Source organism: Colossoma macropomum, unplaced genomic scaffold, assembly GCF_904425465.1.
Source record: "Colossoma macropomum unplaced genomic scaffold, Colossoma_macropomum, whole genome shotgun sequence".
NCBI lineage: Eukaryota > Metazoa > Chordata > Actinopteri > Characiformes > Serrasalmidae > Colossoma > Colossoma macropomum.
The window spans coordinates 31361104-31373512 of NW_023494810.1; the positions used below are offsets into that span (position 1 = coordinate 31361104).

The following is a 12409-nucleotide window of genomic DNA, read 5'->3' on the forward strand; positions in this document are numbered from 1 at the left end:
AGTGCCAGCATGACGATAAACAGAAAATAATGCCATCACAAGCAGTCGTTTCCATGCCTATTTTTAGTTTAATGCTTAGTCATCGTGAGGTGCTTCCACACTGCATCAGAAACCTTCACGTTAGGCCTGATATGCCTTTGTTATTAAACAAACACTCTGAACAAGGAAAAACTGGATTCACTGAATAGTAGTCGAGATGAAGTTATTATTTTTCTATTATCTAATGTGACTCAGGGATGTTGACATGAGCTAAAAGCCCATTCTGCTAAAAAAGTGCGACTCTAGCTCATGCAGGAGCCTCATGTGAATGTCAGCATTAAAATGAGGGATCAAACTACAGGAGCCACCAGGAGCTCAGACGTGTTTGTGTTAATGTGTATGTTTTCAAGACATGCATTTTATGTGTGTGTGTCTGTAAAACTCAGACTTGGTGTAAAAAAGCTTTTGGGACTTTGTCGCCCCCTCTGGTGCAAATGGAAACTGCACTAGATATACTAAATGTGTAACTGCAAAATACTCATGATTTTAAATAATGAAGCACTGATATTTATCCCACCCTGTCAACCTAATCCTAACAGAAATATGGAAGCTGGTGATGGAAAACCTGTAGAATTGGATAAAACCTGTGAAAAAAATGCATGACACTCATGGCCACTCATGTTTCCTTCCTTTGATGCAGTTTTACTGCCAGGAATATAAAGCTCACAAGTTTTCACCATCTCAAAATTCTGCTTTTATTAAATTCTACAGATTTTCCATCACTCATTTCCTAGTTCTATTAGGATTAGGTAAACAGGTATGATAAACTTTGAGACTTGACAGCCATATTGTATTGTATTACACACTACATGGACAGAAGTATTGGGACACCTACACATTACAAGCACAGGGGCTTTTATAACATCTTATTCTAAATCCAAAGTCATTAATTTGGAGTTGGTCCCCCTTTGCAGCTATAACAGCTTCCGCATTTGTGAGGTCAGACACTGATGTTGGACGAGAAAGCCTGGCACACAATCTCCGTTCTAGTTCATCCCAAAGGTGTTTGATGGGGTTGAGGTCAGGGCTCTGTGAGGGCCAGCCAAGTTCCTCCACACCAAACTCACCCAGCCAGGCCTTTATGGACCTTGCTTTGTGTGCTGGGTCTCAGTCATGCTGGAACAGAAAAAGTTCTTCCCCAAACGGTTCCCACAAAGTTGGAAGCATTCAATTGTCCAAAATATCTTGCTGTGTCTTTCATGTCCAAATGTCTTTCAGGTCTGCTGAAGCATTAAAACTTCCATTCACTGGAACTAAGGGGTCTAGGACAAACCCCTGAAAACAGCCCCATAGCATCATCCCTCCACCACCACCCACCTGCCAATTTGCATGGTCTATTGCTTCGTGGCTGAGCTGTCGTTGCTCCTAGGTGCTTCCATTTCACAATAATAGCACTTACAGTTGACCAGGGCAGACCTGGCAGGACAGAAATTTCTCAAAGTGACTTGTGGCAGAGGTGGCATCCTATGACAGTGCCATGTTTAAAGTCACTGAGCTCATCAGTGTGACCCATTCTACTGTCAGTGTTTGTCTATGGAGACTGTAGTGTGCTTAATTTGATCCACCTGTTAGCAATGGGTGTAGCTGAAACACCTGAACTCAGTAATTAAGAGGTGTGTCCCAGTACTTTTGTCCATATAGTGTGTTATATTATATTATATTATATTGTATTATATTATATTATATTATTATTCTACCATTCTAGTATCAACACAGTTGAATCATCACCTTCAGATCGATCCATAACACCTCTAGTATTCATGCAAGGTCTCAATATGCTTTCATGTGAATAAAAGGCAGTCAGACTGCAGTGCTCCAAATAAGGGGAAAATGAGATAGAAAGAGAGAAGAGAGGGATGAATGAGAGCCATTTGAATGATGAAAGGCTGTGCTGTTTATCTTCTGCACTTTAGATATAATCGCTCTGTTTTGTGAAGGTTATGTGAGTGGATTGTCCTTCTCAGTGTTATTGCTGGGTATTGTTTGTGCGTCTCCTGTGACGCTCAGTATGTGACATTGCAGTCTCACCTCCAATATTCTGCAGTGTGATCGCGATGCCCGCAGCCATTTTTCCCGGCGTTCCAAAGGCCCGATAACCCAACTGCTCATACGCCCTGATACCTGCAGAGCACAGAGAGGATTAAACCAATAGTTCGTCCAAAAATCTAATTCACACAAGACAACAGACCCTAAAAGAAACGTATTGTTTTAAGATTAATCACTATTTTTCCATCATTAACATCACATATAGAAACTCAGAAGACAGATGTGGGTTCACTGGCCATTTTTGATAATTGCAACGCAATGCCTGGTTCACAGTTCCTGGTGTCTATCACTGAGTCTGAGTTCTCCACAATAAACCATTTCATATCAAACCACTCTGAATTAGCACTGGGCAATATAAAAAAAGTTATCCCTATTGGGATAAATTATGTCACAATATGCCAAAATATGCCTTTCTGAGTATGCCGAAGTCAGTACTTCTATAACACTAAATAACTATATTTCATAAAAAAATGTGCATCATTAGGCCTCTTTAACTGGATTTAGTGCAGTGCAATATGTAAAATGTTAAACAAAGACTCATGGTTTTTGATAATACTTTGTAAATGTGGTACTGCTAATCCTTTTTTGTCTTTTCCAACTCAATATAACTTGTATATTGTGATAATTTTCTGACGTATTGTGATATTATATTTTTGCCATATCGCCCACCCCACTCTAAATTACTTTGCTTACATCCAACGACAGAAATTTTAAAATATTGGTGGAATTCCCCTTTAAGTAATCTTGCGTATGCTGTTTCTGACACTGTGTGACACTCTGTTATCTATAAACATGTTTATCTTTTATAGATAAAAAAGATTTTTATAGATAATTAGATTCTTATAGTACACTCAGATCTATGCATATGAACCCTAACACACACACAAACACAGAAGCCTCTGAATAAATTCCGTTTGGCTAAACCGATTTCCACGCTTGTCCTTTCCATCACATCTCGTCACTGACGATAGATAAATATTCGGTCTACTCTTTATCCAAATATTCATACACAACAGCAAAACCTCACACAGGCATGCAGTTTAGGGTTTTATTATTGTTTTTCTAATAACTCCTATTGATCTGGCCCAGAATAATAATGTCAGAGCCGGTCAGAGTCGGTGTTGCGGCGCACAGAGGCTGCTATTTTCAGCCCGCCGCTCCACCATTAATATGCTGCCAACTAAAAGGACAACTAAAATCTGTCCCAGGGGTCCGGGAGGGCGCGCGGAGTGTGAGCCATCCGTCCATTCTGTTTACACTGTTAATATGATGGCTGCCCTACAGTGCGTCTTCCTATTACACACTGACCTCATGCTCCAGCTACCCCGATCAGCTCTTCTATGACCGACCACCTTCACTCACATCATTACGTTAAAGGAAACAGCTCATCCAAACAGTGCCTGCACTGCCAATGATGACTGAGGGCTGGTAGCATTACATAAATGAGATTATGCAAATACATCCCACTAGGGTGCACTGACTGTTAGCCACATTTTTGGGTGAAGCCTTATTAGTGTGAGGAGATTTCTGGGCTATATTGCACAAGAAATGTCTCATCATTCAACAGGGGAAGTAGAGTACACTACTGCTAACAAGACAGAGAAGCTTATATCCCTCCACTGTATTACATACCTATAAAAATAGATAAAAAGTAAGAAAATTCACGCTGCTGCTACTGTTTTCAGCTATGCAACATGCTTTAGTCCATGTTTATAAGTAACAGTAAGTCATAAAGTGTCAGTCATAAAGTGTTTAGCCCTTTTGCTGCCATATGAAGGATGTGTGATCCGGCTGTGTGTTTGTGCTGTATTTCTGGGTTGTGCAATGTTAGGGCTGGTTTCTCTCACTCTGGCTAGTGATGGCAGGTTCCTCTGAGTGTTCTGGTGTGTGAATCATGTTGCTATTTTTAACCCTTTGTTTATAATATAAAGGCTAAAAGCAGAGATGTGCTATAACCGTAGTGAGTGGGTTTTGGGTGATTTTGGAGCTGGACTGCTGGCTGAAGGATGGTCAAAGTGATCTGATGTATGAATCTTGGTGCTGTTTTAACCCTTTGTTGGAATATAAAGGCCAAAAAAACAGAGCAATAATATCAGGATTTGGGTGTTTTTTTCCAAGCCAAATTACTCACTGATGCTGACGTCTCAAGGATGTGATGCTAGCAAGTTTGGGCCGGGTCTGCTGAATGTCCTGATATGTGTATCATGTCTGTAGCTTAAACCGTTCTGAAGTTATGAAGGCTAGAAGGGACCAACATTTTAGTTAAAGGGTCCATTTAATGAAAATTCTCATTTTCCTTGCTTCTTTTAAGTAAAAGTTAGATGTAAACATTAAAGTACCGCTCACTTCCCAGTCCAGTGGGTCATTATATGGAAAACTAAGCTGCGAAAATGGCACGTTTCATTGTTTTTGTGATGTCACAAAACCCAAATCCTTTACATACATTCACTCACCCAGTCTATGGAGGATAAGCCCCACCCATTCATGCTAAAAGTTACAAGGAGTGTTTCAGCCTAAATTGCTTTTTGAATGAGGTGCATTACAGGGCTGCCAATCAGAATAGAGCTCATTTACATGTATCAGTCTTAAAGGGAAAGTAACAAAAAGAGCCTGTTTAATTCTGAGGCATAAACAAGGTTGGAAAAATGTCACATAAAAATGATTTATGGCTGTTTTTTGATATATTAAACAAATGTTATAAGTGGATCTCAAGAAAAGAAATAAGACACAAGAAAAATGTGGGATATGGGCCCTTTAACTATGTAAGACATGGGTTATATAATGTTTTAAAATTCTTACCACAATCTAGTCAATATTACATATAAGATGATTAAGATGTTATAATATAATTTTTGCAGTGTAAATCAGTACCTTAACCAAAAAAACCCAGACACAAACTGTAGCTTGACGTTCCATTTTTAAACAAACTGTTGCTTTAAACTGACACTCACCTACAACGCCGGAGGATTTGAGCAGCAGGTGGATGGAGTAGGCTGAGAGACACGCCACGGCCGTGAGGAGAAACCTGAGACGCACCAGGACAAAAACAAACAGAGGAAACGTTGGTAAATACAAACATGTCAATAAAAGATTGAATTATTAAAGAGGAATTCTCCTGATTTTCCACAATTTCTTTATATTTCAATGGTTAGGATGTAAACAGAGTCATTCAGAGTGGTGTGGTATGAAATGCTCTGTTCTACGAGTCAAAATTGTTCACAGTGGTGGTGATAGGAACCAGACGTCCACCTCTAAAAGCTCCCTCAGAGACAGCTATTACATGAAATGGTTGTGAATAGCCTTCATGATATCTGAGAAATTGCTTTATGATGGTCTTCAAATAGGATTTTGGTCATTTTAGGTATTTTTTAAAAAATCATTCATGGTGGAGGGGTACATGTAAGCCGTCGTAAGGCAGTAGTCCCCAAACAAAACATATTTTCTCAGATTCATCACTAGTTTATGATCATCAACGTGGGCAGAATTATTTTCATTGTTGATTAATCTGTTGATCATTTTCTCGATTAATCGATTAGTTGTTTGGTCTATAAAATGTCAGAAAATGGTGAAAAATGTCGATCAGTGTTTTCCAAAGCCCAAGATGACGTCCTCAAATGTCTTTTTTATTGTCCACACCCCAAAGATATCCAGGCTGGTGTCACAGAGGAGTAAAGAAACCAGAAAATATTCAAATTTAAGAAGCAGGAATCAAAATTTTTTACTTTGTCTTCTTAAAAAGATTACCGAAATAGTTGCCGATTGATTTAATAGCGATTGATTTAATAGCCACCAACGAATCAATTAATCAATTAATTGTTGCCACACTATCATCAATATTAATATAAAAGCTCAGAAGGGACATGTATTTTCCCTGGTGGTTTTGGATAGTAAATAAAATGGCTATTTTTGTGTCGTGGACATTGTGACCCCTGGTTCTTATCACCAGTAAATCTGAGTTGGTAAGTTTCTCTGCAATGAACCATTTTTTCATATCAAACCAATCTGAATGACTTTGTTTAGAGTATGCAGAAATTTTGAAAAATGGGTGGAATTCTCCTGTGCTACACAGTTGTCACTCTGTTACAATAAAAAGAGAACCCAACGTTTACTGAAAAAAATGGCTAATGATGAAATTATGGCTGCAGACACATAAAATATATTACATTAATACAATTGCTTTCTTTAAGTTTACTTGTTTGGGCAATACTTGTGTTAATGCAGTGTATTTTATTCATGTGCTGCCACTGATTTTCATAAATTTGCATCTCAATTATGCTCTCACACAGCCTGATATGCATTACTGACAGTCAAGCAGCTGCAGTTGCGTAAATACAGTTTTAATTTAATCATTCGTTGAGGATTACTCGCTGAACCAGCAGGAGACACCTGACAGACAACACCTGAGTAGACAACAGAAACCTAAAACAAAACCATTATCTAATTAGACAGCAAAAAAGCTAAATAAAACTGTAATTATCTCCTTATAGGCTACAAAAAGCTAAATAAATATGTAATTATATCATTATCTGTGCTGAAACACCTATCCAGCCTACTGTAGCTACAGTGTATTTACAGTGGCAACCAACATACAAGAACATACATGCACAGTCTGGAGCTATAAGGTAGGCAGAACTCATAAAGTGGAAAGTGAGAGGAAGTGCAAAAGTATGTGGACACCCCTCAAAATGTAAACAGTAAAGTTTGGTGGAGGGGGGATAATGGGCTGGGGCTGTTTGACAGGGTTTGGGCCCCTTATTTCCAGTGAAGGGTGATGTTAATGCGACAGCACACAAAGACATTTTAGACAATTATATGCTTCCAACTTTGTGTCAGCAGTTTGTTGAAGACCCTTTCCCGTTCCAGCGTGACTGAGCCCCTGTGCACAAAGTGAGCTCCATAAAGACATGGAGTGACCAGTTTGGTGTGGAGGAACTCCAGTTGCCTGCTCAGAGCCCTGACCTCAACCGCACTGAACACCTTTAGGATGAACTGGAACGTCAGTTGTGAGCCAGGCCCTCTCGTCCAACTTCAGTGTCTGACCTCACAAATGCTCTTCAGACTGAATGGGTGGCGGGGGGGAATCTATAATGCCCGTGGTTTTGAAATGGGATGTTCAACAAATTCCCATTAGTCTGATGGTCAGCTGTCCAAATACTTTTGATTTCACTGCTATCACGATAGGAAAGTTTAATTTGGCTCCAAACGTCTCAGCGATTAAAGTAAGCTCAGTGTGTTTAATGAGCCTCTATTAAAGGAAAGTTCAGCCTGCTGAAAGAGGAGGTCAGAGGAAAAGTGATCGGCCTGATCACAGGCGGGGCTGACTGAGCTCTAACAGCTCCCAAAAATACCACACCAGCCTCCAGCTGCCCACATCTGGACAAACAGCTCCAGTTGGAAACCCAAAGCCCGCTTAGCAGGCTCTCCTGGAGCGAAACCTCCTCCTCCTCCTACTTAAAAATCTCTCTCTCCTTCTTTGTCTCTCTCTCTTTTTCTCTCCTTCTTTGTCTCTTTCTCTCTATTTCCTTCTCTCCCTTTCCTTTCTCTCTCTCTGTTTCCCTCTCTCTCCCCTCCTTTCTCTCTTGCTCTGTCTCTCTTTTTCTCTCTCGCTATAGTTCGTTCTCTCTCACTCTCTCCTTCTTCTCTCTCTCTCTCTCTCTCATTCTCTGTATCCTTTCTTTATCTCTCTCTCTTTATCACTCTCTCTATGCTTCTCTCTCTCTAGCCTTCTCTCTTGCTCTGCCTTTTGCCCTGTTTTTCTCTTTATCTCTCTATCCTTCTCTTTCGGTCTCTCTTTCTCACTCCTTTTCCCTCCATCTTTTTCTTTCTTTCTCTTTCTCTCTTCTTGCATTGCTGTAGTCCTCTCTCTGTCTCTCTCTCTCTCTCTCTCTCTCTACAGTTACAGATTGGTGACTTTGGCAAGAGTCACTCGAACTTCCTGCCAAGCATGTCTTTCACCCCGACTTCACCCTGCTCTCTCACGTTTTTCTCCCCTTCTTTCTTTTTTCTTTTGCACTTAAGTGCCTGTGAATGATACGTCCTGTCTGAGAGGGCATTATTCAGGGCAGGAGTCTAAACCTCTGACTTATTTAAGGGGCTGTTTCCCGTCTACAGTACTGTACCCTTAGTCCCAGTTGTCACCAGCGACAATGCTTTCATTTAATATCAATTAACTCTGACTCGTAGCTCACTGAACCAAGCAGAGAAACTGTGTGAAAAGTGCAGATTCTCAACTTTAAATCCAGACCACTGCTGTGTTTCTAAGGAGAGGAGATATTTATTGTCAGTTATATGAATCTGAGTTTTTGTTGTATGTAGTTGTTCTGAACTTTCAGGTGACCATGAAACATCAAAAACACCCTTTAAGACCTAAAAGCAACTCCTAACAACATCAAATCAACACCCACATGACCTCAGAGAGAGTTACCCATCACGCCCTATGTTATTCCTTCATTACCTACAGGAACACAGTAACTTTTGAATGGTCAAATGCCCCATAGGCTTCTGGTCACTCTAGAAAGGAGTTCTCTACAGTGGATTTCCAGTGGAGTAAAAGATAGAAGAACGCTAAAGTCGCTAAAGCTTAGCCACTGAATTAAAGCAGAACAGAGAGACTGGGTCACAGGGATATACTGGAGGGACGGGTTACACTGTACTCCAGTTTCACCATTGCTTCGCTGTGCAAGAAACTTTCAGTCAACAGCAAAGCGAAGACTGTTTCACCATTTTGGCTGTAAATATGTCTGAGTATGTGCTGATGTGTTAGTATAGGATAAGAAATATAATATAAATGAAAACACAGACTTACTTTGCTCTGCTTTAAGCTATAGCTGCTTTTCTCGCGTCTCTGGCAGGAAACTTTTTCTCAAAAGTAGAACAGTTTCTTGGAAAATGTCTCTCAACATTCGATTTTCTATAGAGTAGAGTGGACACACTAAAGTTGATATTATATATATAATTCTTAAAGCGTTAATTTTTAGTTGATATTATATATATAATTCTTAAAGCTGTTAAATGTTTTCTGCTCTTTTCCTGACTCTGAAAAATGAATGACTTGGATAACTTATACTGAAGGAAACAGGAGAGCAGAGTCAAGGAGAAACAACAAAACTGTGCAAATCAAATTTATCGCTGTTGTCGGAAAAAAACCTCTCCAAAATGGTAACTTTACAGGAGAAGGAAAATCATACTTTACTATTAATGTAAGTCAATGGAACCAGACTTTTTTCCAAGTCATTCTGGGTCATTTCTTTCGGTCCATTCATCATGAAATTTACACACAATATAAAGGAAAACAAGCAATTTCGAATTATGTCAAAAACTGAAAAAAGGAGATGCAAGGTTTTGTTTTGACAGCAGCGATATGTACTAGGAAGAGAAATCTGATCATAAAATGAGGCACAAAACAAAACAAAAAAAAAAATTGGTGCCTCACTTTACAACCAACTTTAACTGGAATATGTTTGATTAAACTCACACCTGGTAGGAGTGCCTAACTTTGAATGTAATAGCTTAACAAACTGAACAAAATGTTTTATTTGAGCTTAACAAACAGAAACTCTCCAATCAAAACATTAAAAATAGAAAATAACAATAATGCTAACTGGATAGTAACTAAGCAGATGCACTTATTTTACACACACACAGGTACAAACGCATGCTGCAGTTATTCCACTTAAAGACCTGTTACACTGTGCTTTTGTTTTATACTACTGACTCCGCCCACAAAATAAACAATACAAAACTCAGCTAGTGCAGTCGCAGCTCATACACTGCAATAATAAATAAGTTATGAATGTGTATTTACATTTAAATATGTTATTTGAGGACAATAATGACACTATACACACAACTAAGACGTTTTTGTTTATTTCACATTTTATTCTTTTCAGTGTTATACTTTTCACACTATAAAGTTTGGTCAGTAGAGGGAGTAGTGTCCACCTGCTCTGCCTCAAACTCTGCCTACGAACATAGCCATCGGCCAAGAAGCTGCTAAATGCTGTTTCATTGGCTCTCTACCTAAACATCTGCAAGAATTAAGGCGTGCTTGATGTAAATTATATGTAAATGAGGTATGCTGGCGCTTGATTTCACGCACTGAAGCTGAGTCATCATTTGAGCTCAAATCTTCGCTTGTTTCCAAAACACACAGAAGTTTCATGAATCAGACGCAGAGCAGTTTGTAGATCATTAAAGGTGGACAAATCTGTGCTGTTTTTTCTACAGCTTTAATGAATAAGGGCCACTGTAAGCGTCCTGCAGTGTTGTGTTGTTTCGTGATGTGTTGTGTATTGGTTGCTGTATGTAGGTCCTCTGTGGCCTCGGGGGGAACACTGCTAATATTCAGCCTGACAGACAGAGCTAAACACACACACTGGAAAAAAAACGATCTTTCCCAAAGCTCACAGAAAACAACTACCACCTCACGCTTTACCCCTTCTTTTCTTTTCTCTCGCATCTCTCTCTTCTTTTCTCTCCACCTCTTCACCCTCCCTCTTCATGTTTTCTCACCCGCTATCTTCGTGCCAATCAGTAACAAACACCAACCTCGCTCTGAATAATTCAGAACACCCACAGTGCGCCGAAATGCCAAGGAAAGCCTCCCACCCGCCGGGTCTTTACTCCACACAAACACCGTATGCTCCTTCAATCTGTACCAGTCTACTCACTGTGCTGCATAATCAATATTGATGCAAGGAGGCGAGTTGGAGCAAACCGAAACAAAAACAGCCACCAACATACTTCATTTTCACAGCAATTAACCCCCTAAACCGTAGGCTTACCGTTCACTTCTAAATACTTATTATTCAGTATATATTAGAAATTATTCAGATAGTACTACACTGATTCAGTATCTTCTATAAATTATTCAGCATCTACTTTAAATGATTCAGTATCTACTATAAATGGTTCAGTATCAGAAATTATTGAATAACTACTATAATGATGCAGCATCTTCTATAAATGATTCAGTATCTACTATGAACTATTTGGTATCTACTATAAAGGACTCTGTATCTTCTATAAATGATTCAGTATCTACTATAATGATTCAGTATTTTCTATAAATGATTCAGTGTCTATTATACATGATTTAGTATCTACTATAAATAACTCAGTATCTACTATAAATGATTCAGTATCTTCTATAAATGATTCAGTATCTACTATAATGATTCAGTATTTTCTATGAATGATTCAGTGTCTATTATAAATGATTCAGTATCTACTATAAATAACTCAGTATCTACTATAAATGATTCAGTATCTTCTATAAATGATTCAGTATCTACTATGAACTATTTGGAAACTATCACAAATATTTCAGCAACTACTAAGGAACTATTATGAATTATTCCGTTACTACTACAAATTATTCTGCATCTACTATAATAATTCATAAACTTTCATAAATCAGTAACTACTTTGAATTATTTTGAAACTAGTATGAATTATTCAGTAACTACCTAATGTCTGGAAGTATCTGGAAACTAGTGTGAATAATTACTCATTTAATTATTCAGAATCTCCAATGAATTATTCATAAACTATCATAAATAATTCAGTAACAAATATATATCATTCAGCAACTGCTATGAATTATTCAATAAATACTATACATTACTCATCTACTAGAAATAATTCAGTAACTGCTAAGAATTTTCCAATAACTAATATGAACTATTTGTAAACTACTATAAATTATACAGTAACTAGTATGAATTATAAGTAACTACTATGAAACTGTAAGTTCCGTAGTTATGAGACAGAGGAACTGAAGTATGAACGCACATGCATACGCTTAGAGTTTAAAGGGTTAATAAAGTTGGATTAAACGTAGAGCTGTTGCCAAAGCTGAGATATGACCTATCATATGTTCTGGTAGCCTCTTTTAAATTTGAACTCTGATGATGTGAGCATAGTTACGGCTAATGCCTTGGAAAAACACAAGCCAGGGATTTTGGCTGGAATCAAGTTTCGGAATATCCGTAATAAATCTGCTCTAGATAAGCACTGCTGATAAGCTGGTGTTTGAGGTCTGCAGGAAATAAACAATTTGAGTAAATGGACAGTGTTTGATAACACTTCATCTGAACATGGTGCCAAACTCTGCCTGCAGCTGTCTTCAGAAAGACAAACGTCTGTTTATAACTTATCAGTAAGTTATGTGGCAGAATGCAAGCACGGTCATTAATTATTAGACGTCTTGTCACCAGCGATTACTAAAGCATGCTGTAATTTTATATGAATTATTTCTGACATATCTGATAGCTCTTTGAAACAAGTGGAGAAGTTGTGTTGGAAGTGCAGATTCTATCCAGAC

At 38.5% G+C, this 12409-nt stretch overlaps 1 protein-coding gene across 3 annotated transcripts in view; it reads right to left on the minus strand.

Annotated features, from left to right (window-relative positions):
- Nucleotides 1–12409, minus strand: part of slc38a3a (solute carrier family 38 member 3a) — a 99402-nt gene that overhangs the window by 31754 nt on the left and 55239 nt on the right. For all 3 annotated transcript variants that reach the window (XM_036559353.1, XM_036559356.1, XM_036559354.1), the window contains 2 exons: nt 5037–5110; nt 2068–2160 (listed from right to left, as the gene is read on the minus strand). In XM_036559353.1, the coding sequence (XP_036415246.1) occupies nt 2068–2160; nt 5037–5110 (167 nt within the window). The remainder of the gene's footprint in view (nt 1–2067; nt 2161–5036; nt 5111–12409) is intronic.